General features: G+C 28.9%; 1 protein-coding gene across 1 annotated transcript; it reads left to right on the plus strand.

The window, feature by feature from the left end:
• Positions 1-1,371: 1,371 nt before the first annotated feature.
• LOC132751494 (protein arginine N-methyltransferase 6-like) lies at positions 1,372-12,456 on the plus strand. The gene is made up of 12 exons (XM_060741660.1): positions 1,372-2,460; positions 4,204-4,269; positions 6,899-7,008; positions 8,703-8,803; positions 9,735-9,782; positions 10,053-10,121; positions 10,283-10,353; positions 10,670-10,752; positions 10,941-11,050; positions 11,373-11,482; positions 11,925-12,035; positions 12,211-12,456. Exons 1-12 carry the CDS (start codon positions 2,315-2,317, stop codon positions 12,293-12,295), a joined length of 1,110 nt encoding a protein of 369 aa, XP_060597643.1. The 5' UTR covers positions 1,372-2,314; the 3' UTR covers positions 12,296-12,456.
• Positions 12,457-18,415: the final 5,959 nt, after the last annotated feature.

Raw genomic sequence — 18,415 nt, forward strand, 5'->3', positions numbered from 1 at the left:
CAATCTGGCCAATGGTATGTTGATAAGACAGATTCTTGAATTATTTTATGTACAATCTGTTGAATGTATTCAGCAAGTACTGTAAACTAGAATTATTATCGCTGCTTGTCAATAGTTCTAAATTCTAGTTTTGTCTATGCCTTGCAGCATCACCTGGCAGAATACGTTTGAAAGGACCAGCTTTGGCAAGCTATTTTGAACGGGCCCTAACGTTTGTATCGCAATGGGAAAGGGGTTATTAGATCAAATACTTTAACGAGATATAACGGTACATTTTAGAAGTGCAAAAAGGCATAAAATGAATTCTGATATTATAGACATGTATAAATACCAAGGCAGTTTACCTTTTATTGTGATAAATATCATAAACAAACGACAAAATAAAAAATTAAATGAATATAAGGAGAATTGGTCAAAATAAACGTTACTTCATTTATTCTTAGAGGCAATAAGTATACCAATATTTTGTACCAACAGGAAACGCGTCTTTTATACAGGTAACGACTTAAGAATTGAGGAATGGCTTATTTATTCAAAAACGAAAACATTTTTTTTATTTCCCTTGTTTCGAATATGCAACAAACACAATTTTTAATGTAAGAATAACAATTAAGCAAAATTAAGTAAATATTTTAAGAAAACGGTGAACAAAAATATATGATCATGATATTTTTGTTTTTTTTGTTTTCTTAGCGAGAGGTGGTTATTGGCGACACTGACACATAACTGATCATACCGGGCCGAACATAAAAATAAATGGACCTAAGAAGAGTCGGTACAATTCAGTTATTTAAATCATAGAATACAAGTTAATTTTCCTCTAATAAATAGATCAGGGTTTTTGGATAGAACTTAGATAAAAAGTTTTATAAGTGAATTGACCCGATAAAATCTATCACGAACATGTACAATCATGGCATTCAAGAAGGAAATGGTTAACATTTAAGTATTAATTGCACGCTAAACAAAATGGAGCATCTTCTCCTGTTGAAACTCCAGTATGCCTAATTCTAAACTTAAGGAGAAAAAATTCGAATATGTCGGTCAAGGCGAGACAATAAAGATATACAAAGGCAATATAAGTACTTAAAAGTAATAAAAAGTAATTCAAACGATACAAACAATTTTGTATTTGCTATGAACTTGAATATGAGCAATAAAAAGCTTCAACAGTATCGTTTACTATGACTTTTATTGAATTCCTGAATTAAATAATTTAGAAACAGTTGCAAGATTTATATGAAATGTTTGAATCATATATCACTCATCGCAGGTCTAGGAGATATAAAATATTGAAGTCAAACGGTTTTTTTCGCATTAATTATATAAGCATCGATACGGTGGAATAAACATGCTATACGCTGTAGCAGTTAAAAGAGTATCGGCTTTGGTAGCAATGTGGAGAATTTCACTATACGCTCAACGAGAAAAGAAAACAGTTTCCAAATAACCATGCTGATTAAAAGAAAGATATATCAGTCGGAATACTTTATCCTTTACAAACAGGTTTTTGAAATAAACTACATGGAAGTAATATTACTACTGAATGAGTGAATTTGGATAAATCAGCAATATACATTTGTGCTAAATGGACAACGGAATTATTTTTTTAAGTATCTGAGTGAGCGATTGTAACGTACTTTACTAGTAATTTTTCCTTTTATTTAAAAGCACAAATGCCGTTCACTTAGAAAGAAGCTGATTTAGTGTGAATTATGTTTCAAACAATTGTGATTAAGCAGTTAGAAATATAAAGTGTATTGACGACTTTAACGTTTGTTAAGAAAGTTGTGAAATAATAAATCAATACACAATGTAAAGTATGTAAGTACAAATGACAAAGTTAAGTCAAATGTTACAAAGAAGTAGTATTGTAGTTATTGGGGAAAGGTGATAACAAGAAGAGAGGTGTTTTGAAGTTATGAGAGAAAGGTACAAAAGAGTTTTGAATTAATGGATATATTCCTTTAAGAAAAATTGCAAAACAAGTTGGTAGAAACATGAAAAATAAACTTTTTTGTTTTAGATTGTAATGCAAATGCTGTGAATAATATATTGTATTGAATAAATAAATAATATTAAATAGTTAAATTTAGAGGAATTATTATTGATATAGAGCAAAAGCTTACACAGATGGATATAGGAGGATATAAATTCTAGTCAAAATTAAAACTGATTTTAGTTTGTATAAATCATAGTAGTTTTGTTCTATGAGGAGAACAGCAGCAAACATACCTTGAAAAAACAACATAACAGAAGTCATTGTATCATGAACGATTAACGATAAAAATCAAATAAAGAGAGAATCGGAACAATGAGTATTGTTTGGATCTGGAACATGGTATGTTTCATGATGGATATAATAGCTTACTTCATGTCCTGTTTTAAAGTTGGACATACTGACGATGGAGAAAATGAAGAAAGGAAAAAGAGACAAAAACATGACGAAGATTATTTTACGTAAGTTGAAAAATCAAAGAGAAGTTTTTCTAAAGCTATACAAATTTAATTAGTTTGTTCTATAGCAATATAAAACGCAGGTCAGGAGATGATGAATAATAAAAGTTAATAAATGTTTTACAAAATATCAAATAAACTGAATGAAATGAGTATTACAAATATTTTTACAATGATAATAAATTCAACAAATGTAAGACCATATAAATGACCTATATAGTTAATTTTATTATTGAAATAGAAAATTTGCGACAGTAGTAAGTTTGTGTTTTCGGCTAAGAATAGCACAAAATACAAATTTCAATTTGTTTCTGATTATATGTATTGATCATTTCTTGTATATCATACTGTTTGAGTGCCGCAGCTGATATTTTTAAGAAGTACAAATTTTAAGTTTTTTGGTTTTTCGAACACATTTGAGTTCCTTAAACAAATTGCTTTATCCTCCTTGTTCATTTTATCCTTATACTTTAGTTAGCATATTATTTATTAAATTTCAAGTATCTCTCAAATGGTAAGAAAACACAAACATTTGAAAAAAAGAATTTGAATTATTTGTAACTATTGTGCCTACGTCAGTAAACTGTAAAAAAAATACGCTTGCAATATTACTTTTGTTCAGTACTTAGAATCCTAATATTTCTTAAATCATAAACATATGCTGTGAGACCTGTTAACCAGTACCTCAAAATACATTGCCATGATAAAATTGTATTACTAGTAAATGGAGAGTGACAATTTGATACAATTGCAAGTAAGTAATGTGAAGTCGGTAACGATATAAAGAAAGATATCTACACTTTTATCAGTCTAATCACTACATATTTTATTCGTTTCGCTCGATTTTTCATTAGGTTTCAGTATTATTTTTATTTAATTTTATTTCGTTTTTAATTCTTAGTTATTGCCTTTTTATTTTTGGCAATTCACTTTTCCTTCAATTATATTATAAATCAATCTTATTAACTCCTAATATGATAGACATTTAAATATGTTAATATATGTTGATGGAGAGTGTCTGTTAGCTCATTTCTAATATCAGCTCTCAATCTGCATTATGTTATATATTTATGTTACTTAATATTCTGTACGTAGCTTCTTGAAATAAATCTGCACCAATTAAACATCCTCTTAATTTTTCTAATTTTTCAATATTCATGTTTTTGTAAAAGTATTAAAGATATCATTTTTTACATAAAAGTATTTCCTTTGTTCTTTTTTACCTTGAACTCCTATATCTTGTCCCATGATTGTTTCAAAAGGATACACTCAATTGTTTTTTACCGAAAAATATCAATATTTTTTAATGCAATTTTATCTTCTAAAATGTTATTTCAATGCTTTGTTTAAAGCTTTATCGATCACAATTCCATTATTATTGAAACACATATTTCATGCATATCTTATACCTTTACTTTGGAAATACGATGGCAATTGGGCCTGAGACATAAAATAGAGACAACATGTTGTTATAAGATATGTCTATTATAAAAACAATATACTTTGATACCGGTATTACTTTTTTAGTCAGGTACAATTATCTTAACTAATCGGGAAACTATAAGGGAAACAAGTTAGCCATTAAAATCACACAATTAATCTAAGCACAAATGTGTAATACAAAAGTATGGAATGCTGACGAATGCATTATATATAATTTAATTTAACACAGGATAATATCTCAGAAGAAATTCTTCAAATATTGTCGATCATTCCATATTATATTTTTGTAATCCTTTTTTTCAGGAGCTATGCAGGCATTTGTGTTCACGAGGAAATGTTAAGTGACACTATTAGAACAAATGCATACAGGTAGGAGAAATACGAGTACATAAACATGTAACACTTGACTAGGAAAGCATTTTTGTTTTATGATGTAATTGTTTTTACTTGATGTCTGAGGGTTTAAACTTTGCTGTGATTTCTTCATCCGAGCAACTGTCAACAATTTTCTATCATTTTATAATTTTTAAAACTTATCGTTTTATTATTTCTGAGTATACTTTGAATAAAATAGATAATTTAACACATATCAAGCAAAATAGTGGAGGGAGGTGGTTTGGAAAGTAAAAAAATAATTATTTAACATGAATATGATATCAATAGATATATATGAAGTAAAATATAATGCTAAACACCTGAACTCTCGTCGGTATAATAAGAAGATGTAAATGGAAATTTAAATATTGCAGTCAAATATTTGCTTTGCAAAATAATACAAAGGAGAAATGATTTCGGAACGTTGATGTTTTGTGACATATTCTGCAAACTATACTGAATATTCCTCATTATTATATAACTAAGGGTATTCAAGTATATACGAGGTTAGAAGCCTGCTAACAGGTAAATTTAGTTTTTACAGGTATGTTCCGTACAGTTTTTAACAGGTATGTTTCCTACGGTTAAAGATCTCTTAAAGAACTAGTTCCATATGTATCAATATTCTTTCTGCTTTTTACATGTGAATTTAGAGTAACATCATTTACACTGACCCAATGTACTTAAAGTCACCTATATTAAGACATATATAAAACATTTATAGACAGAGTCATCATGAGTATATAAGATTATTACTGCACAATAGAATGGTAGTTATTGTAAATGTAAATTATAAAGTTATTATGTACCACATTCATACTTATGACATCTTAAGCATGGCTTAACGATATAAACGAATTCTGCATGATATTTTAATAATTAAGAATGTAAACAATATCAAGCTGTCTGTATATTAAGTATGTGATTGACAAAAACCACTGAATGATTAAAAATTGTAGTTTGGGTATTATGGAAAATATGGTTAAACACATGTTAAAACAATGATGAGCACTTTAGTAAGCTTCATCTTAAAATACCCGCTTTAACGATATATTTGGCTACTTTTCTTGTATGTGATTGCATTACCAAACATAATAAGTCCAATTGAGATAAATTATCTACTTAAGTAGGTAATTTACTAAAATATGGAGATATGATAAACTAGGTTTGTAACAACTTTATTTTTGTTTTTATACTGCAGGTTGTAAGGATTTCACATGTTTAGGTCTATTATTATAACTCTAATGCAGAATTGGTGTAAAAATATTTTGTAAAACATGTAATCGAATTTACGAACAAAATATATATATGACGTATCCGGCATAATATGCAAAAAAAAAACAGGAGCGAAAGGTTCTGTTCAAGCTTTATCCTTAATGTGCAGATTCAATCAAACCGAGTCAATTCAATTTCTATGTAATTTTGATAATGCTTCCGAGGGATTACACTTTATCCAGATTTTAATGTACTCCTATCGGTATATTATCCTTAAATGATGAATGAAGAAGAAATAAACGCTCGATCTAGATCACATTTTAGAAATACTCAACCTATTATTATTTAAATATCGTTTACCGATAATTGCTTGAAATACAGTTTAATATCTTTTCAACTACTAATTATTAGTTGAAATAATCTTATCTACCTACCATGACATATGTGATAAAGACGCATTATTAAATTTGAAGTTTATACTCTGACAGAAAGTTTCCTCAACTATTGTCCGTAGCTAAGCTAATGGTTATTTCCATGCTTCTGTTATAGTTTATACTGTATCTTTGCATAGGTCGGTGTTAAAGGATGAGAAAAATACTGTACGAAATTTTTTTTGTTTTGATTTTGATGTGTATATTTTTCCTTTTTTAAGCTTTATGTGCTACGATATTACATATATACATGAACATGTATTAACGTATCTTACTCAGTTGAAGTATATGATAAATTGTGCAAGGGAATAAGAAGTATGTTTATATGTTTTTGTTCTAATTTTTTAACTTACATTACATAACTTACATGCGTAATGATATAAACTATTAGCTTATATCAAACTTAAGAACTGAGAACAAAGTCTAATTCAGTATATTCTTCCTAGGCATAAACATGGAATTTTCAAAGCATCACGGGAAATTTATCATGATAGTGTTTTAGATTATAGTTCTAACAGTTATCAAAACAGCTGCTATTAAGCTGGAGTATTGTAATTTCATAAAATGTTTAATTTGATATTTTACGAAAGACAAATCTTATTAAAGCTTTGTTCTAAATGCAACGTATTTACATAATAATAAAAGCACTATTAGAGTGCTTGTAAAACAGGGTTCTTTAACAGTTGCAAATAACACAATCTAACACTGAGAAATTTGTTTCTTACTTATCTGAAAAAAAATAATATAAAGTTATTTTCATTAAATCTTACTTGTTTGAGGATAACAACAATTAAAATTTGTACAAAGAAGGTTACTAGTATGTGTTACAAATGTGGTATATGGTTCGATAACACTTTTGAGTTTTTGCAATATATTTTCAACTTCAAAATTCACATTACTGATACGAAAAGAGTAGAATTATATGAGTAGCGTTGGTTTTAGGTTTTGCTAATTACATTCATTATATTGAATTTCAGATACGCAATTCTGAAGAATTATGAGAGTATTCGGGGAAAGGTCGTGGCCGATATTGGTGCTGGCACTGGTATTTTGTCGGTGTTCTGTATTCAAGCAGGTGCTAAAAAAGGTATAAGAATCAGAATATTGTTTGCCTTTGCAGGTTTTACATGATTTTATTTTATTTCAAATAATTTTTGTATAAACAAAACAGTCCATAAAATATACTTGAACAATATTAATCTTAGTTTTATAAAACTACACATTGATTTCACGTGACACTACACATGCTATTAGAAACTTAGCCATGTTTATAAATAACTCTTTAAAAAAGAGAATACTTTCTGTCAGTGTTTAGTTTAGTTTAAACATATTTTATTTCTCAGAATATATATACTTGTTACAATTTACAATTTACAGAGAGCAATTCAAATATTCTTAACAAACAGGATTAGAATGAGAGACAATATGTCTTATGAAATTCAGTGTTTAGATTCATTAAATTTTAATTGTGTTTGTCAAATTCTGTCATTGTAAGTTTATGACTTCATGTTTATTGAGAATGTAGGAACATGTACATGTATTTCTTACATTTAATTGATATGTTCAAATTCCTATGCATTACTAGGTAAAGTTGATGGTATGACTTTGCTTATACCAATTATGTCATGCTTTGTGTATTAAGTATCATACATTATCAAGTTAAAACCGATGATGAGACTTCATGCTTTAACCAATTTTCATGCCTAATGAGAAGATGTGCTTTGTGTATAAAGTATTAGAAGACAATAAGGAAACATTAAAGGGTCCCCATTACGTGTGATGACGAGGTATAAGACGATTTTTGTTCCAGTTGATAAGATGTTTGAACACACATCGATTGTTTTATTCACAAAAACTAGACCATTTTTTGTCATTCATAGTCACTTTTATACGGAAACGTTACAAGGGTCTACATTTAGAACGATCATGAGGTGTAAGATTTTATTACATGTTTTAATACACACCCCTTTATTTTATTCACTAAGACTAGACCATTTTTGTCATTCTAGGTCACTTTTCTTAATTTTTTTTGTCCAGGCGCAAAAGGCAAATGTCTTACAAAACACGAAAAGATACATTTTCGCCGAAACAAAAAGGTTCGGCGCAATAAACGTTTTTTTTTCAAATTTAATCTTTGTAAATAAAATTAAATGATTTTTTTTGAAAACATCTTATTAAATCTGATGAAAATCAGTCGACAGTCACACCATGCCATCACTTATTGAAGGCCCTTAAATGTTTCCTTTATTTCTTACATTTTATATAATGATATAATATTGGAAATATGCTAATGTGTATCAAGCTAATTATGAATTATAGACTGAAAGGTTTATTGGTAATCCTTGACTTTATTAATTGATATTTCATTGTATTTTACATTACCTTATTATACATGTGTTTGGGCTGGAGGTCTTATTGATTAAATTTTAATTACTAAACAAAAGAAACTTTTGTTAATACATATAAATATCATAGTATTTTGTATTTTTTTAAGATTTGAAGCTTAAATGAAAAATAATAGATGATTTATTTACATATTCTATATAAGATAATTTCTTACGAACATTCAGTTACAATAGATGATTGATACATTGAAAGATATTTGAATCAGTAAATCAGGGCATTTTGTTTCCTTCGGTATTGTCTAAAAAACTGTACGTAAATAAATTGAAACAATGTCATATCAGAAAATTTGATCTTACTTTTCTTTGTGTACATTATGTGATTGATATGTTTTGACGTAAATAATTGCCTTCTCCATTTATTGTTTGGATGTTTTAGTATATGCAATAGAGGCTAGTGATATAGCAAAACAAACTCAGGCTATTGTAGATGAAAACAAAATGACAGACAGGATCGAGGTTGTTCACAACACAGTGGAGGTTTGTTATACTTTTTATTTACTGCAATAAAAATCTTAGCAGAGGTACAACTAAACACTAGACTAAGTAGAATTTTATGCCTTAGTAATGAATATAAAGAAAGGGAAAACATTAAGTTTTAATAATGGTAATGAGCATATTAGATACTTTTTGCCCGACGAAAGTAGTGGTGAATGTGAAATTATTAGTCATGAAAGTAGCAAAATGAAAACAGAGTTGTATTTTTGTATTCCGTACAAATGAGTAACTTTTCGCCAATGAGTACCTTTTTGGCACTATAACAGGACACTAAAAGTTGAATGCATTAGTAAAAATAAAAGAATTTCAGGGGAACAGTAGGCTTTTAGGTTAAAATGTTCTCATATCAATTTATCTCTTTACCCCGCTATAGTCGAAGTCCGGTATATGAATTACAAACTTAAAACAATGTTTAAATGTGAAAGATGATATGGGATGTAACTATTATAAAACATTTATCTTTCCATTTTTCATTTTAAACGTCTTTCTTGGTGTTCTTTTTTTTCTATTTTCTTTAATTTTACATTATTTAAGAAAATATCATTTATTATTTCATGTGATAGGCGTTTGCGCTAACAAATCTACCTTTTGATTGGTATTGTGATAGCATATTTAAACGTTTATTATTTGTAAGACAAAGAAGAAAATATCCTAGCTTTTATTAGCAAGAATAATTCGCATGAAAGCATTTTATCACTATATCTTGCAATAACTGTAGGTAGATGGTAAAGTATGATGGATCAGAACAGGCAATGAATACCTGAAAAATTATATAGTGCAGTGACGATAAAGTACATGCTTCCTTATTTCACTTGCTGCATACGTTGATTACACTTGACATTTCCTATAATTTGTGATGTTTATCAAATGCTTCTGACGTGTATTCTCATGAATGTCTCTTCTCTTCTTTCAGAAAGTAATATTTCCGGAAAAACTTGATGTTATTGTTAGTGAATGGATGGTGTGTATAAACAACTTTGTCTTTTTCTTCTTCTTTTGGTCTGGTCAATTTTAACTAGAAACAATTTTCAAATGACGGTCAGAAAATATGTTTCACAGTAACAATTAAAACTATTCAATTAAATATAAAACGGCATGTGTTGTAGGTTAAAAATGAAAGGGGGAAAACAAGTTCATATTGTTATTACCTTGTTTTTACTGAATTGTATACAGGTGATCTTAATTTATTCTAATGCATTTGATATTTTTAAGATGTGATGTTTAATTCCAGGGATATTGCTTGTTTTATGAGTCAATGCTGCCTTGTGTACTACAGTGCCGTGATAGATGGCTGAGAAAGGTAAACAATCTATCTATAAACGTAATGTAATATTGCCTACATAAAGGTTATGTCAATTGATGTATACATGTATTGAGTACAGTTTTTAAATTCAACTATATTATGCCTGATACAATACTTGCTTATATCTTATACACTATTTGGTTATTTTGTTTTTAAAGGATGGTGAAATGTTTCCATCTATGGCAAGCCTTTACATTGCTCCATTTACTGACAACGATTATGATAACAGGTATGTGTTAAGTGACTTATTGACTAACTTATTGAGTGAAAATACCTGTCAATTATTTGTATTGTCTTTTTTATGTTGTTCACATCAATATGTCTTTGACGAACAACCATATTTATCTCTCTTCAATCTAAGATATGAAGAAAATCAGATATAAGAAAAAGACGTTTTTGTTTTTTTTATCTTCACCACAAGTCTTATTTTAATCTATTTTACTTTGAGCTGTAAGACATCATCGAGTATTCAGCTTGTTGTTAATCTTATTCTGTTATTACACTTATACACTAAATAATATTTTTATACATTTTTTAACATTCAGGCTTGATTTCTGGTCGGAGATTCAATCCGTGTACAAGTTATCGATGGAATGTATGAAACCGTACGCACGAAAATCTATATCAAGTACGTATATAAACATTTTGAAAATGATATCTAAACAGATATATAAAAATCAACGAAAAACCACGGAGGTGTAGCTAATGTAGATTGAATGTATAATTTGCTTAAAAAAGTTTTTTTTTATCTAATTTCATTTATATTAAAGAATAAAATAAGATTTACTTAAAAAATATCTACTATATTTTTGCTAGAACAGGTTCATGTTACCAGTATATCACCAGACAGTATCCAGGCTTATGCTGAACAAATATGTCATTTGAATCTCAAAACAGCAACTGCAGATGACCTGCAAAACGTTCAGGTATTTACGCTTCCTTACACTGTAGTATTTTGTACAAATGAAATGGCGCAAATTATTGCTTTTTCATGATATTCAGTATAACAAGGCATTATAATTTAACTATATATATTTGATTTATGTTTGGAAATTCTGAAAAGTTGAAATATATCAGACAATAAACATATACAACTATTTTGAAAATTATTATGTAATATGTTATGTTTTCTAAAATAATTGCAAATGATGAATATTCTTAGTAAAGAGGGTAACCAATAACAATAAATATACACACTCTTCTGAAAAGATTGCTTCAGAATTATAATTGTAACATTTACTTTTACAGAAAGATTTTACATTCCATTGTTTTGGTCAATCTAACATACATGGTTTTACAACATGGTTTGATGTTGGATTTCCAGAAAGTATAACTCTTACCACATCGCCTTATGCTGAGTATGTTTCTTGTTAAAATCTACAATAATACTTATGGTAAAATTCTAGTGTAATAACTCTTTCTCCTTGACATTGATCTCAAACATTTGGTCTAATGTTCATTTGTCTCACACCGCTGATTCAGAAATCATGTAGGTCATCTAAACTTTTATTTTATAAAACTGTTTTAGATTGTTGACGCAAGTGCCAAAAATGAACAAAAGTTTACCATCTTGTTTCAAAAATATTGACGATTAAACTTATGTATCAATTATATGGAACAGAAATACAACAGAACAACAAAAACACAACAACAACAAATATGCTTTTATCATTTCAAGAATAGTTTTACTTTTTTTCATTGTTATCTTACTTTAGAAGTGTTAAGATAAGAAATGTCCATGGTTTATAAATATCACATTATATTTCTTATTTCCATGTTACTTTATGTTTATATTTACAGACAGACTCATTGGTCACAAACACTATTTTACATAGATGATCCATGTGCCGTTATACAAGACACTGTGATAAAGGGAAGCATTTCTATCAAACCGCATATAGATGCACACAGGTACGTTGTCGGTGGCATATACGTTTTTTGTTGTTGTTTTGTATCAGGTAAAATACAATGATATATTACAATGTCTTTCTAGCATTCAATTTTTATGAAATAGTCTGTTTTATTTTTGTTATAAAATGATACGATTCCATATCAGTTATGATAATTGATATCTTTTGTTTTTCAGATTTCTTGACATCTGCATTACGTATCAGATTGGAGATGGTCCAACACATTATAAGACTTACTTAATGAACGACTGTATTACGTGATAGACAAAGCAACTGTGATAAATACCTTATGTGATATTTGTCAGAATTAAATTTATACGTAAATTAATTATCCCACAGACAGTTTTATCGAGTAATGATGGAGCAAATGTTCAGAATTTGAGAAGGGAGAGTTAAAAATATATATGCAGTACTGTTACTGATTTTGATATCATAGCTGACAAATACCAGTGCATTGATGCCGAAATATATTATTTTGTAATACAATCGTTTTTGATGTACTTTTTATTACATATTTTACAAGATGTCAGATGTTGGCAATTTTGTTAAAAAATTGTTGGTTATCAAACAGATTCTTTTTAAATAAAGTATTTTTCTTTCAACAATTACATTCGATTTGGCATTATCGCAATGACGTCCTATATGAAACAGCGTATGATTAAATAAAAGATAAGTAAAGGTAAGTGGTGGTTATCCAAACTCGCATATATTAACTAATTGCTAAACTTTATTCATTTGTATTGAATCTTTTATTTATAGGGATTATGAGAGAAAGATTCGGTTGAATAACCTCTTATCCCTTCTAATTGCTTTCTATTTCATTTTCGTCCCCCATTAATCATTGTTCCTTAACTAAGCAAATACTTTGTTTGGGGACAATACGCCGCTTTTTGAATGTTTCATGAGCATCGCCGTATGAACACAACTGCAAATTTTTCATTATAAAACGTCAGGTGAATGCATAAATGTTTAGGTCAGCTTAAGAGCAGAAAGTTTACTTCCTGCACTACACTCCTCATTTGCTCCAATCTAAAATGAACATTTACAATTTTTTTAAGTGGGTGTTTCGTCCGGTAAGGGTTTTTTTTTTGGTCCCGTTAATTTTCGAATGATGGCAAGAGCTATTCAGAGCCTCCTACTCCTAGTTTCCCAACAATGTATGGATCTGACTAATTGATTAGACTCACAAAGATGATGTTCTGATCTCTTGCAGTTTACAAAGAGAACATGTTTTATTTGCATGTAAGTTCAAATATGTCCTTCATAGTGTGAACGCTAGATGTAATATTTTCACGAGTTGCGAAGCCACGAGTTAATATACGAGCTGGTGTTCACATGTGAAATAGAATATTTAGTGGTTTTCTAATTCCACCAATGATTGCCGCATATATATTGACTTGCGCTCTAATTCATGACATCAAATCATGAGGTCACATTATTCATGTTGTAAATAATTAATTTTAATATCTTTTCAAATGTTCATGTGTTTTTCGCAATAAAACACATTTGACTTCCGACAGAGTGTCTTCCAGACGACATTTGCACTAACATGTGATGCGTTTTGTTATCCGCATTTAAATATAGTCCTTCTACTGCTATATGCTACATTTCCCTATATGCAACAAAAATAATATAAAAAATAAGTTCAATGTTTACTGAAAAGCGTGCAAAAATGATATAGCATGTCATGTAATTTTATTAACAAACAACTGAAATAGACAAGACAGTTTCCAAGACATGTCTTCTATTAATATGGTTTTATGACTAGGTTTGTGCATGCGTGAGATTCAAAGTCATGCTCGATACCACTCAGCCAATGAATTGCTTTTTACAAAGGTGAAGTAACTGCAGTAATTCAGGTAAATGTAGATTTAAAGTAACAAATATTCAAAATATTATAATCAAATATTACCAAGGATAATAATATAATTATTTTCTGTAAGACGAAATGCGGGTGAATTTAATAGCGATGAAAGAGTATTTAACATCCGTTGGGATCGATATATGCATTCTGAAATAACATAACAACCTTACTTTAGATGAGACATCGTAGTGTCACACTTTGTTTCCAAATACAAAACGTCATGTTTGTTTGATGATATTAATTAATTATTTTCCAGTTGTAGTTATATTAAAGTAGCCGTTGTTAATTCATTTGTTAGTGATCGTTTAATCTTCAGAGAATTGCCTGAATAACAAATTGATAACTTTATCATATAATGTTGTTGAAACAAAGGATATTTAGATAACAATGTTAAAAACACATTAAACTAATTCAATTTGTTTAATGGGGTCTGTTCGTGAATTGTAGACATGTTTCGATTATTTATTAATGAAACTTTCATTATTACAAAAAGTTTATATGTTATAAAAGTACTTCAAAAGAATTACACTCCTACTAGAAATAAGTAGCTGTTTATCAGTGACAAAAACACAATTGGAAGTGAACTTGTAAATACACACAATTCGACAGATTTGCGTTGAGATAGGGTGTTCCTCAAATGTATGAATGTACTGGCAGTTACACAAAACTAATGTATAATATTTTAATAAATTAGTACACCTTACAAGTTTTATAAATTAGTTGAATGCCTAACATTTCCTAAAGTTGTACAATAAGATGAGATTTTATTTATGAAATGTATATACACATTTTTCAAAAGGTAGAATTTCAACTATGTATGTAATTATGCAAATAATGAAATACAAATTTAGTAATTATATTTGCCTTTTAATTTGTCAAAATAGAGTACGAGACATTATGATATCATAAAAAACATTTTTATTGCTTTTACGGGTTTCTGTATATTGTATATTTAAATCACTAGCTTTTTAAACTTCTTTATCTTGACCTTTATGTACAAACATAATACTGTATTCATATTTAATAAACTTGATTTTAATAACAGTTATTACTCTTAATTTATTTTCTTTGTAAAGGAATCATGTGAAATTTGGTGGTTTACGAAATATTATGCAGTAAGTTAAGAATGTTTCATTACTGTTATCTTCCTCTAAATAATTGTTAAACAAATATCTTATGAATGCAAAATGTGTACTTGACTAATTCAACGATCTTTTACCACATGCTATCTGGAATAGTATGTGGCTATTCATTTACAATATCTTTTAACAAAGAAGAATATATTTGGGATGTACTTGTACACATGCCATTCACTCAACAAATATGCTTTGAGAAGTTATAGTTAGAATAAACAAGATTTAAAAATGCATTTTTTTATTATTCTCTGGACTTCACGATATGAAAGTAGTATGTTCTTTGTTTCAAGAATCATTCAATACGGTTGATTTATTATCTACATACATAAAGATGGTCTTAACGTCCTAAGAGACAACGTATATTTCAATAAGTTTATTCTGACTATAGTCATTCAAGACTTCTGTAATAAAGTATTTCTATATCGTTTGTCACGTTCTCATGTTTTCTTTGTTATGGTACATACATGTCAAAATCTTGAATTTGTTTGTTTGTAGGCCTAAAATGAGTTAGTGCAAGTGAGTTATCTAAATCTAAAAATATAAGTTTACTTCTTATAAGTCATTGATCATGGTCTTGGATGGTACTGAGGTAAAACAATCTCTAAGTGAATTGTCTTGAAAATTATCACGAGTATGTGTAAAATCATGCCATTCAGAAAAGAAATGTAAAATGACTGTAAGCTTTACAAAATGGAGCATCATCTCTTGTTGAAAGGTAAGAATGTGTAACTCTAGTATGTCAATTCTAAGAAGAAAAACTTGATCTTGGCGATTAAGAAGAGATAGAGATGATGGTTTAGCAAGACAATGGTTGGTATCATACAGCTTTGTCCGAGTTTGATTTCCATTCAGATGAATTAAGATTACGAATGAGTGTTTGAAATCACTATTTGGTAACGATAAATGAACAGACCTTTAAATTAGTGATCTAAGCTGTTGAAATTGAACAAATTATCGAGTTAATATTGAATATTTTAGCAAAGGGACGTATTTTATATCATTTTGATATGTATCCTAGACAGTACTACATGCTTAGATCTTATTATTGTAGTTTTACATCGGAAGACTTAAATGTGTTTTCTTATATATTATAAAAATCACTAGGTAGGGCTTATTTTGGCACCTTGGGCGTTATTTATATAATTTTGTATACCATTGTTTCATGCACTAGTTAATAATTTAGCCCAAAAATATCACCAAAATCTATAGTAAAATTCTGATATGGCAATATTAAATGAAATAAGATTATATCTACATAATCCTAATGATTTCATTTCTAATATTGTATCTTCCAAACAATGTTATTATTTACAATAGCATAAGATCTGATGTATAGTAAAGTCAGTAAAAAGCTAACTGTGTATAACAGTTTATTTCTAACATATGCATATTTGCATGTTATAGTCGGATCGAGGGAAAGAGCAATTAATATCTACTTCCCTTCATTTATTATTTATTTGAGGCTACGTCCTGTAATGGAGAACTTTCTATAAAGCTCCTCTTCATCCGTCAAATGTCTGGGTTTTTTTTTACTTCAGGTACAAATATTACATATACTCGTCTTTTATTCAAACAAATCAATTACAGGCATAATACAGTTGTATCAATTCCGGCATGCCATTTATAACGAGATTTTTCCTGAAAATTGAATGACGCCAAAGTCGGAACTTAGGGATGCGTGTGCTTAATCAAAGATAAATTAACAGATTCGTACAGCCACCCTAGTTAGCTATATGTTTTTTAAATGCACGGTTTTCATAAATTTCTCGGGGCACTGTTTACTTAAGAATTTTCGCGACTCGCTGCTGTTGAAAAATATATTTATTCTAAGATAGTGAAGTACATCTATTTTTACAGTTGAAGTTTTTTATTTAACATATTTGTCTATACTATTTAAGTGTCACAGACAGTCACTTACATGGACTACTGTCGTCCGGTAATAGCTTGCAACATTGCCATTTGTTTTGAATTATAAGCTTTCGCTATGTGTATGAAATTGAAACAAGAAAGATGTAACTCAAACTCAGATATATAATGCACATCATCGATAACTTTGATCAATACAGTAGACTTTAGAATCACTTTATAATTTTTACTTTGTTAAATTTATAATGGTTTAATACATATGTTGTCACTTTTTTTCATTTAACAGTTTTTATAACGTAGTAAATTTGACCTTCACATGAATGATAAAAGAACAGCAAATTCTATACCACGGCCCAATTATTTCTTAAAATTTATAATGGTTAATCTTGATATCATTTTAACATATTCGACCTGGTGTAAACCGAGAATTATAAAGAATTAGCATCATTTGTTGTAGATGAAAATTACCTTCTTGTATCGGGGTTAATGATGTTACAGAATGTTCAGGTGGTAATTATTGACTGTTATAAAGAAATCTACCTTCCAAGACGTATAGAATAACTATTTTTATTATAAGTTTGAACTTTACTCTGAAAGAAAGACACCTCAATTATTAGTGGTAGCAAAGCTTTGGCTTATTTCCATGAAGTATGCAAAATAATTTAACGTTACTTCATGATAAAAGATAAAACAATACATGTTCTATAATTACAAGAGTTGCACGAAGATAGTAAATTTGCAAACTTTTTTTCTTGTTTTGGATAATTATTTTCAGCGTATTGTTTTAAATTTCGATATTCTTATGAACATGACTTACATATTGTAGAAAACTGAAGCTGTTGCTATAATTCGATGCAAATTTATTTAACAAAACTAACACAATAATATATTTTCGATGTCTCTAAGTGTATACAAGACGCAATAAGAAAATGGCTTGTCCGCCAACAGTCTGTAAATGTAATAAAATTACATGTCACAGTGAAGCAAAGATAGATGCCACTATACTCATAAACCTCAACAGTATTCCAACTTTAGTTCAAATAGAACAATTATCAGTTATAGCAAACAGTAACACTGTCAGGCAATGATAAAATATTATTTTTGGTAGAATAATGGAAATTACTAAACAAATTAAATCGTAAAAAAAATATTGAATACCTCATAAAGTAAAGCAAAAAAATGATAATTGCACAAACACTTTTATTCAAACTTTAATAACACCCAAAATGTTGTCGACTCGGTTTGATTCAGTTTTCATGCACAGCAAACGGTAGGTTCGCTTTTATCTCGCCTCTTTAGAGTAGTGTCGACATATAGGGATCACTTCTCCGTCATATGTATGTCCGTCCGTCAGAAACCTTGACCGGACAACAAAAAAAATAGTTGAGCAATTTCATTCAAATTTTACATGAATGATCAGAACGAAGTGTAGTTGTGCATATCGTCGGCATTTTATCGGTTCAATGAGTTTTGCCAAAGTGATGGCCCTTTAATGTTTTTTTCTTCTATTTTTAA

The sequence above is a fragment of the Ruditapes philippinarum genome, unplaced genomic scaffold (assembly GCF_026571515.1).
Source record: "Ruditapes philippinarum isolate M1 unplaced genomic scaffold, ASM2657151v2 ctg2429_1_1_1_1, whole genome shotgun sequence".
NCBI lineage: Eukaryota > Metazoa > Mollusca > Bivalvia > Venerida > Veneridae > Ruditapes > Ruditapes philippinarum.